Source organism: Nelumbo nucifera, chromosome 1 (assembly GCF_055504915.1).
Source record: "Nelumbo nucifera cultivar China Antique chromosome 1, China Antique-T2T, whole genome shotgun sequence".
Taxonomy (NCBI): domain Eukaryota; kingdom Viridiplantae; phylum Streptophyta; class Magnoliopsida; order Proteales; family Nelumbonaceae; genus Nelumbo; species Nelumbo nucifera.
Window position 1 is genome coordinate 136,106,039 of NC_142649.1, and position 19,945 is coordinate 136,125,983.

A 19,945-nucleotide genomic window follows, 5' to 3' on the forward strand; every position below is an offset into this window, starting at 1 on the left:
TTTTTGATAAATACGGACTGAATAGAGGTCAAAATTGGGTCCGAATTATATGCAACCACACTGCTGACGTGCTGGAGCCATTCCTTAGCCTGCAAGTTTTCATCCGGGAATTGACTAGAATTAGGGTTCGGACCCCTGAAGAGAAAACGAAGGAAGAAGAAGAAGAATTGCTAGAGAGGAAAGGAGGCTACTGAATGTGAATTGAAGAGGAGATCAAAGATTTTGATGCAGAAACCTTAGGTTGTATTCTTCTTTGATTCTGCAATTAGGTAGCCTAGATTCAATTAGGGTTTCTTGATGTTTCTTTATTGAATCTTTCTTCTCTTCTTTCTATTATGCGAATCATGATGGATTTTAATTCTGATATGTAATTAGTATTTTAAGCAGATCCGATTGATTGTGATTTATTCTTGGGATTCTTGATTAAGGTTTTCGATTTATAGAATAATCTTGGTCGAATTGTTCTTGTATCTTGGATTACTTGAATTGCTTGAGAAAGGGTTTAGGTAATCAGATCATCTAATCAAGAAAACGAACTGAATGCATCTTAGAGATAATTTGCATGGTCTATTTGGCAATCATTCATACTTGAATTGTTGACCTGCGAATTCTTTGTTCTTAATGCATCTATGGTGATTAAATTTCTGATAGAGATATAGGAATTGTCGCCTATAGATAGGGTGGGCTGCACTCGAGAGAGGCTACTCATAAAATTAGGGTTTTGCCAACCCAAGACTGAATTCACTTTGGTTGGATGGCTTAAAGATTTAATTGCTAAATCGGTTCTGTTAGTTCTTGCATGCACTAATTCTTCTATTCATTAAAAGTGGTTTGATCCGAAACTATTTAGGTAATTTGTTAGTTAGGAGCTAGGGTCTTCTTTGTTTAATCTTTCGGTTTATCAGATAACTAAAGGCTGATTCAATACTAGTAGTTGTTGGATCAATCCTCGTGGGAACGATACTCTACTCATCCTTATATTACTTGATCGGCTAGTGCACTTGCTAGTTTAATCTATACGCATCAAGTTCTTGGCGCCGTTGTAGGGGATTTATCACAACAATATTAGGAACCATTTATCATTGTTAATCTGATTTTGTACATTATGTTTATGATATGTCTGCATTAGTTTCTTTATGACTATGGCTTGTACAATTTATGACACATAGAAGTGAAAATGACAGCATCACCTACGATTCCGAGACTGTAAGAACTCTCCGTTGCCGCCTTAGAGCTTCTAAGCAAGTGAGAGCTGAAAGTGAGGAGATGGCCGAACTAAGGACCTTGATGGATTATGCCAAATCAACCCTCACCGGGGCTGCCTCGAGCATTGTGAGACTAGCGATTGCTGCCAACAACTTCGAGATCAAACCAACAATCATCCAGATGATTCAGAATATGGTTCAGTTCTACGGCTTGACTCATGAAGATCCGAACACTCACATCACCAACTTCTTGGAAATATGTGACACATTCAAGCACAATGGGGTTAGTGATGATGCGGTGAGGTTCAGATTGTTCCCGTTCTCATTGAAGGACAAGGCTAAGACGTGGCTGAATTCTCTTCCAGCTGGATCGATTGCTACTTGGGATGAAATGGCCAGCCGTTTCCTATCCAAGTATTTCCCTCCGTCCAAGACTGCAAAGATGAGGAATGATATCACCACCTTCTGTCAGCAGGACGGGGAATCATTGTATGAATCATGGGAGCGTTACAAGGAGTTACTAAGGAAGGTCCCTCATCATGGACTTCCCATATGGCTGCAAGTTCAAACATTTTACAATGGGTTGACCGAAGCAAATAAAACTATAATGGATGCTACAGTTGGGGGATCCATCAACAACAAGACCCCTGAAGTTGCCCATGCACTCATTGAGGAGATGGCTGCAAACAACTATCAGTGGCATTCCGAGAGAGCCCAAGTTAGGAGACAGCCCCGTCTTCACAATGTAGATACATATACAATGCTATCTGCACAAATCGGTGCCCTCAGCAAGAAGCTAGATGAAATGCAGATGGCAGCCATGAATGTTCAGACCGTAGCCTGTGAATGGTGTGGGGGAGGTCATGTCAGCACCGAATGTCAAGTCGGAAATCAGTTCATGCAATCCCCAGAGCAAGTATACTTTATTGGTAATTTGCAAAGGCAGTAAGGCAATCAGTACCCTCGTGCATTTAACCCCGGATGGAGGAATCACCCAAATTTGTCTTGGCAAAATCAAAATGCGATGAAACCCTTTCCCCAAAATTTTAATCAGCCGGAAGAGAAATCTAATCTAGAGGAGCTGATGATCAAGTTCATAGCAAGTGCAGAAACGAGATTTTAGAACCAAGAAGCATCGATCAAGAACTTGGAAACTGAAGTGGGACAGTTGACACAGATGATATCTTCTAGAGTCCAAGGCGCCTTACCCAGCAATACCGAAGCCAATCCAAGAGAGCAAGTGCAGGCCATTACTTTGAGAAGTGGTAAGGAGCGCTGCAAGAGGTGGAGAAAAAAGCAAGGGTAGAAGACAATGTGAATGCAACCCTAGAAACCGAAAGGAATGAGGAAGAGCAATATGATTCAAAGAAAGAGAAAAGTCAACAGCCGCAAGTACCATTTCCGAGTAGGCTAAAGCAACACAAATTGGAAAAGGAATTCGGTAAGTTTCTTGAAATTTTTAAGAGTTTGCATATTAACATTCCTTTTGCATATGCTTTAGCCCAGATGCCACACTATGCAAAGTTCCTGAATGAGATATTGGCAAACAAAAGGAAACTGGGAGACATGGCTATAGTTGCACTAAATGAAGAATGCTCGGAAATCCTCCTCAACAAGCTGCCACAGAAGCTGAAAGATCCAGGGAGTTTCACTATTCCTTGCACTATAGGCAGTTTGGAAATTAATAAGGCATTGTGTGACATAGGAGCTAGTATAAATTTGATGCCATATTCGATTTTTAAGAAATTGGGGTTGGGTGAACCCCAACCCACTAGAGTTGCATTGCAGTTAGCTGATAGGTCCATAAAGCATCCTAGGGGAATCATAGAAGATGTGCTTGTTAAAGTTGACAAATTCATTTTTCTTGTGGATTTCATAGTTTTAGACATGGAAGAGGACGTTGACGTCCCACTTATCCTAGGGCGACCCTTCCTAGCTACAGGAAGGGCAACGGTTGATGTCCAACAAGGACAACTCAGCCTTAGGATTCAAGATGAAGAAGTAAATTTTAAAATGTCTGATGCTATGAAACATGCACCTTCTAGTGATGATTCCTGTTATATGATTGATGTCCTTAATGGTGGGGTTGGTGGATGTTTTCAGGTCAACGGTCAGTGCCTCAAACCATATATAGCGGATGGAGCATTGCCTACCCCATTAACTGTGTACCTAGATGTTCATTGATCATGCCGGACGATTGAGCTTCAGACAGAAAACAAGCGCTTATTGGGAGGCAACCCAATGCTGATAAGTAGTTCTTATTTTTAATTGTTTTCTTTTTTCGTATCATTCGAGTTTCTTTTCTAGGATGTTAATTTTGTAGATTGGTAATCCCCCTAGTGTTTCTCATTCTCTCCTCCTAGTTTCTTTTGGTTCTTAGCAGTTAGAGGGTCCAAATGGAAGGAGCCATTCCAGATTTCAAAATGCTCTTTAGGGAAGTTCTCTAAACCCCTTTAATTGTTTGAAGTCCCACTTCCCTCATTGCTGAATTCGTCTTCACATTCTATCTCTATGAACATTGAGGGAAATGTTCATGTTTAGTGTGGGGGAGGCTGTAGCTATGCACCTTAATCACCCCAATACATAAATGCATTGATAGGTTGCATAAACCGGAAAGTCCCTCAAGATTATTGTTGTTTATAAGGTGAAATCCAAGAGGGAATACGATGAGTTTCAGGAAATCACTGTAAATGCTAGAATTTATTCCTGTGAATTATCCAAATTTATCACAATACATGAGGTTAAGGAAGTCGAATATGACTTTCATCATGACCAGCACCAATTCTACTCATGTGTATAGTGTACTTGGTTGAAATCTTAGTGATCATTCGAGCTATTAGTGCACATCTGAACTGTTAATGCATGAATTTCAACAATTGCAAAAGAAAAAAAAAAGAAGATGAGAAAGGGAAAAAGTCCAAATGACTCCGCTGTCATGAACTGAATAGTAAAACTAGCGGTTTATGATATGAGTTCAGTCCCAACTCCGCTATTCCAAGCTGAATAGTAAAACTAGCAACTGGGAATATGAGTATTGTTATCTTCCTCTAGCCTGTGACCCGTGTGAGATGGAGCATAAAATGTACTCACACAAAAAAAAAGAAGAGAAATCGGTGACGGCTGATGTTCAAAGGGACAAAATATGGTTGAACATTCAATTTAATGCATTGATAGGATTTGAAACCAAGCTCTAAGTGATGGTTAATAATGGTGGTCAAGGATCTTCTATACATATTGAACGGAAGTGAGTGCTGGAGCATGAAGAATCTCATGTTCTCCCCTTCCTTTGCTCTTATGTATGTGGTAAAAGTGGCCAATCATGGGGATGAATCAAAGTGCTTATGCAAGATTTTTGATCACTTAACGCATTCTCATCCTAAAATTCATTCGATAAGTGGAAATAATTTGGGGGATGATCAGTTTATGGGTAATATCTTTGCCCGAGGACAAGCAAAAGCTAAGTGTGGGGGGATTTGATGAGAATGAAAATTATCATATTTTTATCCCTTAATATTTAGTCTTTTATACTTATTTAGTGCCCAAATGGACTCATTATTCTTATATTTTGATTTAGGACACGAAAGGAGGCGTTAAGTGAAAAACAAGGTTAATCGGGTAATTCTGGAAAGTTTTGGCACCGCGTCGTAATTTGGGCATAACTCTCTCATCCTGACTCCGCCTTAGATTATTTAAGATGCGTTGCAAAGATAAGGAAAATTTTTACAACTTTAATGCTTTGAGTTTTGATAGATATGGACTGCATCACGGTCAAAATTGGGCCCGAATTATTTGTAACCACACTGCTGACGTGCTGGAGCCATTCTTTAGCCTACAAGTTTTCATCCGGGAATTGACTAGAATTAGGGTTCAGACCCCTAAAGAGAAAATGAAGGAAGAAGAAGAAGAACTGCTAGAGAGGAGAAGAGGCTGCTGAATGCGAATTGAAGAGGAGATCAAAGATTTTGATGCAGAAACCTTAGGTTGTCTTATTCTTTGATCCTGCAATTTGGTAACCTAGATTTGATTAGGGTTTCTTGATGTTTCTTTATTGAATCTTTCTTCTCTTCTTTCTATTATGCGAACTATGATGGATTTTAATTCTGATATGTAATTAGTATTTTAAGCAGATCCGATTGATTGTGATTTATTCTTGGGATTCTTGGTTAGGGTTTTCGATTTATAGAATAATCTTGGCCAAATTGTTCTTGTATCTTGGATTACTTGAATTGCTTGAGAAAGGGTTTAGGTAATCAGATCATCTAATCAAGAAAACAAACTGAATGCATCTTAGAGATAATTTGCATGGTTCATTTGGCAATCATTCATACCTGAATTGTTGACCTGCGAATTCTTTGCTCTTAATGCATCTATAGTGATTAAATTTCTGATAGAGATATAGGAATTGTCGCCTATAGATAGGGTGGGCTGCAATCGAGAGAGGTTGCTCATAAAATTAGGGTTTCACCAACCCAAGACTGAATTCACTTTGGTTGGACGGCTTAAAGATTTAATTGCTAAATCGGTTCTGTTAGTTCTTGCATGCACTAATTCTTCTATTCATTAAAAGTGGTCTGATCCGAAACTGTTTAGGGTAATTTGCTAGTTAGGAGCTAGGGTCTTCTTTGTTTAATCTTTCGGTTTATCAGATAACTAAAGGCGGATTCAGTACTAGTAGTTGTTGGATCAATCCTCGTGGGAACGGAACTCTACTCATCATTATATTACTTGATCGGCTAGTGCACTTGCTAGTGTAATCTATACGCATCAGTTACCTGAAACTGTCCATGTTGGTGGCATTTCAGTTGAATTGAATTGTTGATATAGATTTTTAGTCATTGTATTTTGTTTTATTATGACTCAAAACAATATTGGAGAAAAGGATCCCAATACAAAGTTTTTTTTCTTCCCTTCTTCCTTTATTTTTTTCTAGGTTGTTTAATCCTAATACATAGTTATAAGCTAAGTGTGTTCGAGAATAAAAACCTATTCAAGGATCTCACCTAACAACTTAAGCTTTTTGATTGAATTGTTATTTGAGAAAGAAATTATCAATTTATTCTACACACACACATACATAGATCGATAGATAGATAGATAGATAAATTATCAATTTATCATTCCCCCTAGTATCTTTTCTCCTTGAACGCTCTATCCTTTCTCCCTTACCCCATCCTTGCTCTTTCATTAAATATCTCCCTTGATTCATTTCATCATACCCAAGCCTCTCAATAGGCTACGTGACAAGAGAGTTCCAAGGCAAGAAAGAGAGATTTGCTTTTCTAATGTCTAGTCAAGTGACACCACTATCCCCCACTTTCTCCTAAATTATCGTTAATTCCCATTTATCTTCTCTCCCACTGCTCATATATATCCATCTCAAGAAAGTTTGAATTAAAGAGTTTAAGAATTATTTAAATATTATAATGGAATTATTTAATAACTTTAAAATATTATTAATAGCACAAACAATAATTATAATTAATTTAATAATATTTTTATTATTAATAATTTTATATTTTTATGAAATTCATAACGAAATTATGTAATAACAATATAAATTACAATTTTATAGATTATTCAATTTAATAAGTAAATATTATTTAAAAAATTTAAATAACAAAATTATGTAATAATAGTATAAATTATATTTTTTGTATTGTTAAATTCAATAAATAATTAATATTTTACAAATTTAAACAATGATATTATTTAAATGACTAAATAATGTTGTAAATAAATAATTTTTAAATATTTTAAATATTGAAAAATTTATTAACTAAATCATATTTTGAATATTATTTAAAAATCAAAAGAATAGACTAAATAAATAAATTATGTAATAACTTTAAAATTTTTATCAAAAACACAAAAATAATTATAATACATTTAATAATATTTGATAATAAGATTATAAAATATAAATAATGAAAAATAGATTAAATAATTTAGAGATATTTAAGCTTCCAAATGAAAAAATTATGTAATAACTTTCAAAAAAATATTTTAAATAGGTATTAAAAATAAAATAATAATTTCAATTATTAATGTACTAATAAAAAACAATATATAACTTATATCAATTAATAAGTTTAGAAAATGACTTTCAAAAATTCACATTTAATAATAATAATAATTTTAAAATCTTTATCTATACTTTTTATATATTTATATATACTAAAATTAATATTTATTTTATTTTCAATAAACATTTATTGTATTTTTGTTATAAATATTTTTAGTAATTATGTATTTTTGTTATAATTTATTAATTAATATTTATTAGAGATTAAACTTTATTGGCGGTTATGCTATTTATTGTATTTTTGTTATTATAATATTTGTTGTAATTTTATTAGTTATTTACTGTTATAACTTATTTTCAAAGTATTTTCGCTTTAAATTTTCAATAATTATTGATGATTAAACTATTGTTATTTATTAGAGATTAGACTATTAATTTAGCTGTAATTAGGAGTGTTCACAAGTCGGTTTGGTTTGGTTGTAGGTTTGGTTTAAGTGACCATTAGTGAAAACTGACAAACTCAAGTTGTATCAATTTGTGTTGGTTTTCAGTTTGGTCAGCTAGTTTAAAAGATTTAAAATTAAATTTAAAAAATTATAGTAATATTGTTAAAAAATAAATTAAAAAAATGAAATTTACAATTAAATTATTTTATACTAAGAAATATGGAAATTTTCCACTTTTCCGTATTAAAAAATTATATTTAAAGTATAAATATTAATACATATCTATGGTTGGGTTGGTTCGACCTGGTCGGGTTGGGAGAATTGAAGTCGATCAGAAATATTAGAAAATGAACCAAGTTAGGTTGAGTTGGGTTGGCTTGGTTGGTTTGGCCAGTTTCATTGGTTTGATAAACAACCCTAACTGAAATTAATTATTGTTATTTTGTATTGCAAAACAAATATTAAAAATAGTATATAAAATACAATTATATATTATTATATGTTTCTATTATTTTTTTTTGAAAATGATGTATTTCTATTATTTAACTTTTGCTTAACTCCCCCTCTAGTAGTTAATATAAAACAATATATACTTGCATACATTTTTCAGTAATTCGAGTACAAACAACAGTATCTGTGTTTCCAAGTACAAGTAGTCTTTCAACTCAAAACATTACAGCCACACACATCCAGAACATCTCCCCATAAATGACAAATAATGAGAAATGTTCTCAATGTGTGGCTGTGGCTGTAACGTCTCGTGGCCTCGTGGGTAACAGATCCGAACCCAATTTTCACGGGTTAAGGTACACCGGAAATTACCCACAGTTTTCACTTTTCAGATCTTCTCCAACGCCAACGGCCAACGGCCAACTGCCCACTGCCGTAGAAAATGGAAAAGTTGTTCTTCCCTATTAAATCATTGAAATGAACAATGAGACAATCATCTTCTTCCTGCATTAATCATGCCACAGCCCTTGCAACGAGTATGAACACATCTAAAGCTTCTGCTCGGTTGCTGGTGCAAATCTCGAGGACAAATCAACGGTTCTAATTTACACATACACTGATAGAGCGACTCGACACACTTAAATTCTCACAGACTGAAGACGAAGCGTCAACCTTATTGCCACGTGGCAATCACATTGCACGAATTCTTGATGATGGCTCAAGCACAGGCAGGTTTACCGCGTAGAAAATGTGAATAGATACCGAGCTACTTTTATATTAAAGCTTGCCACATGTCAAGCATCTAACTGATTCTTGCAATAAAACGATCACCCAAACCGCTCGACATTTAACTCCTCCTCCTCCTATATAAAGCCTGCTCTCGAGTTGTCCGCTCAACTCAGTATCGTCCTTCATTCTACTTATACGGCAGAGAGAGAGAGAGAAGGGGAATGGTGTTCTTTTGTTTTCTAGTAGATCAGAAGCGGAAGGTGAGTAACAAGAAACCTGCGGCAGGGATCTGTTCGCGATGCGGTGGCGGAGCCAGCGTTGCCGATATGAAAACGTTGACGAGATTCTGTTACGTTCCATTCTACTGCAAATCTTGGCGAGCGATCATCTGTACCTTCTGTGGAGCCACTCTTAAATCCTATAGATAGATAGATAGATCAAATATTAGAGCTCCAGCTCTATTTTATTCTTACATCGATCTGTATATAGTGCCGAAGCTATGCTATTTCTTTCAATTTCGAGTCCACATACTCCTCAACAGCTATTTTGTCATAATTTTGGGCTTTTTGGCCTATGCATCAGTTACAGCATCAAGCTGATTTATTGCCAAAGAAGTAAAAGCAAGAATCTTAGGAGAGAGATATATATATATAGAGAGAGAGAGAGAGAGAGAGAGAGAGAGAGAGAGAGAGAGAGAGAGAGAAGGTTAATGCCGCGGAACGGAAACCCCGACTATGTTGAATGCCCACATTATGTCGTTCTGTCATTGCGAGGAGACTAGTTCACATCTGCAGCGATCACCACCGCACGCCCAGATGCTCGAGACAACCCTATGACGTTAATTGGTAACCCAATTTAAAAGATAAAAGGCAGGATATCTTTGACCCATAACCCATTAAAGAGGTCGATCATCGGTTTCAGCCTCGTATTTGGCAGGATGAAGTGAAGCTCCATGGATATTAGCGTCCTGTACCGTTCTGAATTCTTCGTTTTTCGTAGCACAGGCCGCTATGTGTGGACCGTACGTGGAGTCTCAACTCTCAACTCTCAAGCAATTAATCCTGTCAAGCGTCAGTTAGTTCGGAAGATGGTCGATTTCGGCTGGCAATTAGGCCCCGCACCGCCTGAAATTAGATAGTAAAATGTCCATAAGAGGGAGAAACGTTGACATTTGAATAGTTGTAGTTAATGAAAAGCTCTAACCTTAGGAGAGCAGAAACGACAGACGTAGAGGGTTTTTGTTTATTGTTGGGTAGGTGAGAATCCAACAGTTTAGCGCGTGATGAAGGCTGTGTTTGGGCTGGCAAGTGGCAAAGTCGGCTTGATTTTTCCAGAAGAATGATGGATGGATGAACGTATTCATTACAGTCACGTGGATTTGAGCGGGTCCTTCGAGAATTCATGTTATGCTACCACATCTTCCAACTTGTACGTGAAGTGAAAGCAAAACAAGGAAACAAAAATCAGAAACAAGCATTCTTCGTCTTTTAATTCAAGCTGCTGGCCGACATGTTACTACTAACAATCATATCTCTGTTTTGTTTTACAAATCCCCAATCTCACCGATCAAATAATCAATCAAGGATTTAAACTTTAAATAAAAAAAAAAATTGAATTGTATTAGCCATGGCTCCAAACAAGCATTCTTCTTCAGCTTTCCTCAGCTTCTTCAGTCAAGGGATACAGGAACAGGACCCATCAAACAGTACTCAATTGCCTTTTAACTGTGTGTTATGTGTCCTGTATTCAGAAAATTGATCAGAACCCAGCACCATTCAGCCCATTGGATGATGGATCCTTCCCCATTATCAGTTCGGGCCTTGGTGGTTGTTTTGTAACAGCTGAAGTGCCTTTCAACTGAATGAGTTTTTGCTAATTCTGGGTCAGTGGTCCTCATATTCCTACCTAGCTTGCGACTTGCGAGTTCGCGATCGATTAGAAGACACGATCGACACGGCCAGTTGGGTGTTGCCAGGACTACATCCCTTCAAAAATTAAAGTCTCCTATTGGTTGTGTGACTGTCCACAACATTTATAAACACTCTGGGGACTGAGGTCACATATATTATATATGTTATTTTCCAAAGTTTAATTATTCACATATTTTCGATATTTTTCATTAATAGTAGGCCGTTTTCTTGAGACTGATGAAGTGGAATAATTGAAATCAACCCTAGAATTTATTAGAAGTTAGAACAGTTCATCCGTTGTCAGACTTATCATGAACCAATCCAAATAGCGTATTAGCGTGTAGCCCCCTCTGATTGGATCATTGGAAGTTGGAATCAACAATCAACTAGAAATTAAAATCAACCAAACTTACCGTTTATTATAATAAGTATGAATCCATCTTCAAGAACTTTTTTCTTTTGTAATTTTTCTTTCTACTTTGCAAATCCAAATTTGATGGGATATTACCGGCCAATCAGTTTATGTAAAAAATAATTAAGAGTCTAACTTCTGTTTTCAACTTCTATCCTGTAATATCGGGGGTCCGACCCGATATGGAACTGATTTTGCCAACATTTGTTTATTGGATTAAATAACTAACCCTTAATTAGGACTGGGTATGCCTTGACCCGGACCAGACCCAAAACTCATTATTGACAGCACTAATGGAAGGGACCATCTCCGTCCTTTCATAAGGATTCAATTCTCACCCAGAATATTGCAAGTTGATCTGATGCACTAAATGGAGTACGTGTTTGTCCTGACCCACTAAAATTAAATAGCTAGACTCCTCAAAGATATATATTTTTCTTTTCTATCTGTTTCAAGGTTCCATCAATGTCATCGACCACTATTTCATTTCGTCTCATCTCTTTATCATAATTGGAGCAGAAACTTCTGTTGCTGGTAGATACCTACACATTTAACTGGATTTTCAGCATCATCATTATATATATGGGTAAGTACATTGCACTCCACGGCAGAAATCTGAAATTACAATCCTTATAAATCGCATTCTGTCCATGAATTTAACATCCGACGAGATTCATCCCATCTGTACAGTAGGGCTAAAAATTTTGAAGTGGGGGTTGAACAGTCATCCCATTCATAGTATTTAGATGAATTCTTTCAATATCTGCAACCTGCAGGACATGTACATCTCTATTGATAATTAGGTTCGAAACTCAAACTATCACACAGAAATACTTCACTCACTCGCCAAAGATTTGAAGCAGTCATAACTCATAACGTTGTACATAGCTAGTTCAACCCTTCACATGCAAGGCACGTGTAGGGTATATATAATATATATATATATATATTTTAATACTGAAAATTTAATTTACACATCAAATAATAGTCAAAGAGAAGAAGGATATAACAAACATAATAAATAATAAATAGTAGCATTATATTTACTTTGAGGGCAAAATTGTAATACTATGAATATTTTTTCAGTTGACCAGAATTATTGAAGAGAAGCAATACTTAATTAATTTACTACTGAATAGGATGGGTAGAATTGTCCATACGAGAAATCAGATATTCACATGTTTATCAGTTTATGTAGGGGGAGAATAAAATTAGTTCCTCATTCAAGAGCGGCCCTGAATTTTAGGGTTGGCTCCATCACAAATCTGACTGCTTGAAAACTTTGGTGGTTGGCCATGGAAACAATTCTGTAGAAGATGTGGGCCACTTCATGTTGTGGTAAGTATGGAAGGCAAGGTGTTGGGCGACCATGGAGGGAGGAACCTTGATCCCACCCAGCTCAGTGGTTCATGAAGCCCAGATGCACTCACTTCATAGAGCTTACATCCTTTCACTGGACACCCTTTCTCTCTCTCTCTCTTAAGTAGGTTAACCTTAGATAGAAATTGAGTAAGGTGCCATTTGGCAATTTTTCTTTTTAAGAAGATCTTCCTACATCAAAACTGTTTTGGTAAGTAGGGGTGATCATTTCAGCTCGGCCCAGCCTGACCCACATGAGCTTAACCCAAAAATACCAAGCTTGGGCCTAGATTTTGTGTTCAAGCTCGACTTAGTCCTGAGCACATGTTAGGCCTGCAAATTTTAGGGCCAGGATTGGACCTAATATTTCAAGCCCGACTCAGGCCCAACCTGGGCTGGACCCTACATATATTTAAATATATGTATGTTATATATAATTTATACATATGTATATATGTAATTTTATGTTATGTTATATATTTTTACATAAATATTATAACATGACACTTCTAACATATATTATATATAAAATTTTATGTTATATAATGTATAAAGTAAATTTATATACATATTATATGCCATTTAACATAAGATACTATATATATATATATATGTAATATTTTATATATATATAATGGGTTGGGCTGAAATTGGGTTGGGCTTGGGCTTATGTTTCAGGCTCAGAACCTGGACCAGGCCTGACCTGGGCTACCCCATGATCACCCCTATTAGCAAGAATCGTAGTCAACCATGATCTATAGAGTTGTTACATGAAACACTTTAGGTGCAGAAAGACAAGAAGCTTCATTTGAAGCTTCCAAATTCTTGGCCATTTTGGGCTTCTATAAGCTTTAATTTTTAGAGCATAGTTTTTTTTTTGGTTTCCTATCTTTGATTACCAAATTTTAATCTTCCAAACTTTAAGAAGCCCGAAAAACCACAAAAAATGACTTTTCAAATGTATTTTAACAAAAATCATTTTGAAAGATACCACCATATTAGCATGACATCTCACAAATATCGTTTGAGTGAAAGATGTCTTAAAAGCAGTTGATTGTAAGAATCACTAAAATCACAAGTCATGCCAGCAGATGAAGTTTATAAATTATAATGTTACTTCTTCCAGATTTATCATTCATCTCTAATCTACAACTAGGGGTGCAACTTGGGTGGGCTTGGTTGAGAATTCTTCAAAACAAATATTTTTATTTTTAATTTATTTCTTTTTATTTTAAAAATATGAAGTGTAGTTGGATTAATTAAATCCAATTCAATGGGATTCAAATCTAATCCAACATTCCCAATTTTAATTGGATTTATAAAAAAAAATCAGATTTGAGATTTCATTAGTCATATTATATTTGAATATTGTTGGATCCAATCGGAATTCTACTAGATTACAGCCTTAGCACTAGGGGTGTCAATGGTATTCGAAAATCTGATTTCAAATTCGATATTCGACATAATTGAATCGAATTTGGATAATTCAAATATCTAATCGGTCGAATTTGGATATTCTATTCATATTGAATAGTTAATCGGATTTGAATTCGGATATGACCTTATTCGATTCGATAAATATCCAAATTTGACTGATTATTTAATTCTTATATATAATATATAAAATATTTTATATTATACATATAATAATTAAGTTATATAAATAATTTATATATTCATATACTTTATATCAATAAAATATTTATTTTATATATTTATTAATTATCTAAAATAATTAATTAATCAAATTCGATTTGAATCGAATATTCAAATATTTAATCGAATTCAAATTCGGATATTAATTTTCAATATCTGTCGGATATCGAATCGAATTCAGATATCAGATTTTCTAATCAAATTCGAATTTGGATATTGCTTGATCCGATTCAAATTCGATCTGTTTACACCCCTACCTAGCACCCCTGTGTATGACATTCATTCAATAGGTATCCCTTACTAAATATAGTAGTAGGTGTTAGGGTCGCACCCCTGGCCGGTTGAGCAGCTACGTGGCTGTTGCCATGTCCCAAGGTCACTCAACCTCCTTAGTCACATAAAAAAGCCAACACTTCACACACTAGAGTCGGCGTGTGTACCTACAGGCAAAAACCTCAAACAAGAGAGGGGCACACAATATCTCTACCTTACCAATAAGCATCCATGCTGAGGAATGTGGGATCTTCTAAAAAACTTGATAGGCAGGTGATCTCCTCCCTCAAGCATCACAAGGGACGTGCCTAAGTGCACCACGACATTCAACTATTTAAAGGCATCTCCCCTCAAGGTATAGGCTCTGCAACCCTTCGACCCATTAGCCTTCTTTCACTCTCCTGTTTCCTTAACTTAGCTCGGCTCAGACCAACTCGTTCTTAACTTACTTGGCTCGGCTGATCCCTTCACCTCTTACTGACTTGAGCATCGGAGTATCTTCTCTAGTGACCTCCTCCTCTGGACCGTTGACTTTGTTTGATTGTAAGTTCTGCTCAATGTACCACTTCATCCTTCCACTTTGGCTCATCCAAATTGGTAGGACTTCATCTGCTACTTTTTGTGTGTACGTGTGTGGTGAACTGGTGAGTATGTAGCAAATCCTCTATGTGCTATCATCCATGCTTTATGGTCATTTTAGAGTGCTTATTGGATAAATAAGTGTTTATCCTAACAAGTGCTTATGAGTATTTGGTTAAAAAGTAGTTATTTCAATTGGGGATAGTATAGGTATTTTGAAATAAGTGTTTATCCTAACAAGTGCTTATGAGTATTTGGTTAAAAAGTAGTTATTTCAATTGGGGATAGTATAGGTATTTTGAAAATTACATGGTGGGCTAAGATGAGCCAAAAATGTAATCACTCAAATAAAAGTTATTTCCAATAAAAGCTTAAAAATAAGTACTCCTAAATAGGGGCTTAATCTGCTCTATTTGTTTTACTGATGAATTGAACTGCTGAAGGGTGTTTACTATATTGCCTGTTATGATTCCAATCCAAGCTTAGGCAATGATCATTTGAAGGGATTGTAGCTTATCCAAAATTGTAGATTGATTAATGTCTACTATTGAGTTCGAATGTATCTTTCTAGTGACTCTTTTAATGTAGCAGTGGAGGTTTCTTTTCTTTGTGGGCAAATCTCTTAAACTATCCCTAAGTTTTTTAAAATGGCTTACTCTACCGCTACTTTTACAAAATCCCTTAAGGTACCTCTAACAATTGACTAAATCCTCACTGTTGGTAGCATTCAGTCACAATCCGTTTACATGTAACACTACGTAATTTATATAACTTTTCTTAATCCCATTACTACCCTTTTAATGTAAAAAATGCCCTTTTGGCTTGGCCTCCTAGAACCTTGAGACAGGTCTCATTTAACAAGTTTGGAATGGATTGGTTTAGCTTTGTTCCCAGGCTAATGAAGATCAAAGCATAGTATACAAAGCAATACTTGCCAGCGTGGTACGCAATGGCTACCCAACAGACTAGTTCAGCTTGTTTGGGTTTACTTTTGAACTATGAAGATGAATAGTGTTAATGTTGTGTAGTCTAAGTGCTACCCAACAGACTAGTTCAGCCTGTTTGGGTTTACTTTTGAATTAGGAAGATAAATAGTGTTAATGTTGTGTCTAATAGAGATAGTTCTCTTTTTTATGGCAAGTTGGCAACCTCCATGGTCATGTACAAATTAAAGAGCTTATGATCATCTACAAAAAAGTTGCAAATGATCTCTCTCTTTCAATTGGGGTCCTGGAAGCCTAGTTCTTTCCCTCCACCCTTCTCTCTTCTTCCTATTTCTTTTTGTTAAACTATTATTGCAGCAAACATCATAGGGGGTACTTTCTCCTCCCTTGAACTTGGCCTCCCTATTCTATGATGGTGAGAGCATAGAAATCAAGTGGTGGTGAAATGGTGATGGTGAGAACACATTAGGTATCGGTTATGAGAACACTTGAATAAAAGAAACTAAAAAATTGTTTGTTTTCTGATGTGAATTCACAGAGAAAAAGAGAAGAAAAATAAACCAAGAACAAAACAGTAGAGAGAAGAAGAGAAGAGGAAGAGGAGAAAGGAAAGGGTGCAGTTAGTTATGTCTGGCCGCCCCAACAATCTATTTATTTATTTGTAATTTAAAATATTAGTGGAATTCCACAAATACCCCTACTGCCTACAAAAGAAACAAAGACATATAAATATAGCCTAACTACTATAACTACCATGAAATAACATAAAGATATAAACACAAAAAATAAAGTGGGACCACACACTAACAACTATCTGTCCACTCCCCTTCAAGTTGGGAATAGATATTAGTCATTCCCAATTTGCGTAATTTTGTCTCCAACTTGGTCTTTGTGATTGCCTTAGTGAAGAGATCAACTAGTTGCATATCTGAGGTAATATATGAAAGACACACTTCTTGAGACATAATTCTCTCTTGGATAAAATCTCGGTCTAGTTCAATATATTAAATTCTGTCATGTTGTATCAGATTGTGAGTAATGTTATTGGCAGCCTGATTATTGCAATACATAACTCTTTATCAGATAAAATATCGGTCCACTTTAATATGTTTAGCTCTGTCATGCTATATTGGATTGTGAGCAATGTTAATGGCAGTCTGATAATCACAATTCAGGATCATAGGCTTTTCATTCAACACCCAACTCATCAAGTAAAGATCTCAACCATAACACATCTGCCACACCATTAGCCATGGATTTGTATTCAATATTAACACTAGAGTGAGCAACAATATTTTGTTTCTTACTCCTCCAAGAAACAAGATTTCCACCTACAAAAGCATAATAATACTTTGAGATAGATTTCCTATTATCAACACATTTGGCCCAATTAACATCTATGTATGCTTCTATTTTCATGTGACCATTATTCTTGAAGAGTATGCCTTTCCCTAGGCATCTCTTTAAGTAGGAAAATATCATTTCCACTACGAGAAGGTGGGTGGTTCTGGGAGAATGCATGTATTCCCTAACAACAATGATAGCATAAGAAATGTCTAGTCATGTTAGGCAAAAATGAAGAAGTTTCCCAACCAATCATTGATACATAACTTTGTCTTTAAGAGTCTATCCAACTTCTACACTTATCTTATGGTTCAGCTAAATGGGTGTGTCAGTAGGTTTAACTCTTAACTTCTTACTTTCTTCCAACAAACCAAGAACATATTTTCTTTGGGAGACAAAAATGCCCTGATTAGATCAGGTACCTTAATTCCCAAGAAATAACGTAATTCCCCCAAATCTTTTTCATTTCAAACTCCTAGTGAAAACTTGCTTAAGGGAATCAATCTCACTAATATTACTTCCTATTACTATAATGTCATCTACAAAGAAAGCAAGTAGAGTTAAAGAAAAATTTGTTTTCTTAAAGAATAGAGTGTGATCTGATTAAGCTTGCATACCAAACTTCTCCAAAGCTAGTCTAAATATATCAAAGCAAGCTCTTGGAGACTGCTTCAACTCATATAAAGCTTTCTTTAGCCGAACACCTTTTCTGCTTTTGTATTGTAAAACCAGGGGGCAACTCCATGTACACCTCCTCTAACAAATCTCCATTGAGGAATGCATTCTTAACATCCATATGGAACAATGGCCATGAGAAATTTGTAGCAATGGATAATAGTACTCTGAATCCCTTTGCATCCAATTTGGCCTTCTATCTCTCTACAAAGCCATCAACATTGTGTTTTACTTTAAACACCCATATACACCCAACTGGTTTCTTCTCCTTAGTTTGGTAACTAACTCCCATGTATTGTTTTTAACAAGAGCATTCATTTCTACTTCCATTGCATCCTTCCACTCAGGTATCAACAAGGCTTCCTACACTGTTCTAGGAATAGAAATAGTAGTAATAGATGCTAGGAAAGATCTACAATCATAAGAAATGAACAAAGAAATACAATGAGCAGTGGATGAAGTATAACGGTGCTTCCCTTTATGAATTGCAATTAAGAGATCAAGGTCATCAAAATGTGGAGGTTGAGGCTCAACAATGTTAGGTATATCATCTGCAATAGTGGGCTCAACAGTGAAGGTAGTGCCTAGATTTGGAGTTGTAGAAGAGACTAGGATCGGCTTGGAGTACTGGGACCAAAATCAACCTACCTCCATCCTTTGCAAAACACCCTCAATTCCCTACACTTCTCATAACCCTCTTTACCACACTTCCCCTTAGTATTTGGAATAGGTAATAAAACTTTTGGGGTTGAAATACTGATGTAACCGTTTCTGGTCACGTACCATTTTTTGGGATGTATAATTTTTTTTGGCTAAGTACCTCGTTATTTGACACGGTGGTGACGTGCCTTGGTGATGAGCTACTTGGTGGCGAACTCCCTGGGGGAGAACTGCCTGGTGGCGAGCTCCCTGGTGGAGAGCTACTTGGTAACGAACTGCTTGGTGGCGAACTGCCCGGTGGCGAGCTCCCTGGTGGAGAGCTACTTGGTGACGAACTGCCTGGTGGCGAGCTGCCTGGTGGTGAACTGCCTGGTGGCGAACTGCCTGGTGGTGAACTCCCTGGTGGCGAACTGCCTAGTGGTGAACTGCCTGGTGGTGAACTCCCTGGTGGCGAACTCCCTGGTGGCGAACTGCCTGGTGGTGAGTTGCCTGGTGGCGAACTGCCTGGTGGCGAACTGCCTGGTGGCGAACTGCCTGGTGGACTCATCATTTGACCTGCTCTTAGGCGGCCTGTAACTCAGGGGATGGTGGAGCTCCCTGGTTCAACGCAACCCGACTACCCTCTGCATGAGGTGATTTCCTCTCCTTTGTAGGCGGCGGGAGCTGAGGGACCTGTGAGAACTGAATCAGAGGACCCAGGGGTATTTTCCCAGCGGGGACTCTCCGATGCCTAAGTTAGCATTCTGATTACAGAGAACTTGGAGAGAAATGAGAGAGCTAGAGGGCAGGGGTTACCATCCCTTTTCCCCTCCTCCCCCCCTTGGGGGGGTGAGGTCTTTATATACCGGAGTCCTTGCGGGTTAGGTGGGTGAAAAGCCTCCAAACGGTAAGACTCGTCACATCTCGTCAGAACCAGGGTATGGTGGTGAACTCCTCGAGGTCGTCAGGTTGGCGCTTGTGTCAGGTGGCCAAGTCGGCGCTTGGGCCAGGTTGTCAGGGCGGCGCCTGCGTCAGTCGGCGGGTCGGTGTTTGGACCAGATTGTCAGGTCGGCGCCTGTGTCAGTCGGCGGGTCGGTGTCCAGGCCGGGTTGTCAGGCAGGAGATCTTCCTACGATACGCCAAACTACTCCTGTACCGAGCTACCCTACAAGGGGCGAGCTGCCCGGGGGAGCTATGCCGAGCTGCTTGTGGCGAGCTCTGCCGAGCTGCCTGGCTCCTTGGTGAGCTCTTTGGTGAGCCACCGAGCTCCTTGGCGAGCTCCTTGGTGAGCTACCGAGCTCG

The 19,945-nt window shown here is 37.1% G+C and overlaps 2 protein-coding genes and 1 non-coding gene across 3 annotated transcripts; 2 read left to right on the forward strand and 1 right to left on the reverse strand.

Moving 5' to 3' along the window:
* Positions 1-1,158: 1,158 nt before the first annotated feature.
* On the forward strand, positions 1,159-3,389 carry LOC148803864 (uncharacterized). The gene is made up of 3 exons (XM_088898199.1): positions 1,159-2,134; positions 2,707-3,158; positions 3,309-3,389. The coding sequence occupies exons 1-3, from the start codon at positions 1,159-1,161 to the stop codon at positions 3,387-3,389; spliced, it is 1,509 nt and encodes a 502-aa protein (XP_088754325.1).
* On the reverse strand, positions 1,645-1,751 carry LOC148803865 (small nucleolar RNA R71). Its single transcript, XR_016081574.1, has one exon. It is a non-coding gene; the product is annotated as a small nucleolar RNA R71 (small nucleolar RNA).
* A 5,606-nt stretch (positions 3,390-8,995) lies between the features above and the next one.
* Positions 8,996-9,376, forward strand: LOC104612586 (uncharacterized). Its single transcript, XM_010280046.3, has one exon. It carries the CDS (start codon positions 9,074-9,076, stop codon positions 9,278-9,280), a length of 207 nt encoding a protein of 68 aa, XP_010278348.1. The 5' UTR covers positions 8,996-9,073; the 3' UTR covers positions 9,281-9,376.
* The last annotated feature ends 10,569 nt before the right edge of the window (positions 9,377-19,945 follow it).

Bases quoted from the DNA above. Each gene is read 5' to 3' on its own strand.
- LOC148803864 (XM_088898199.1), top strand. From the start codon at position 1,159: ATGACACATAGAAGTGAAAATGACAGCATCACCTACGATTCCGAGACT. The intron at 2,135-2,706 runs GTAATTTGCAAA...CATATGCTTTAG, and splicing joins AGAGCAAGTATACTTTATTG to CCCAGATGCCACACTATGCA. The intron at 3,159-3,308 runs GTTGATGTCCAA...GGATGTTTTCAG, and splicing joins TAGCTACAGGAAGGGCAACG to GTCAACGGTCAGTGCCTCAA.
- LOC104612586 (XM_010280046.3), top strand. From the start codon at position 9,074: ATGGTGTTCTTTTGTTTTCTAGTAGATCAGAAGCGGAAGGTGAGTAAC.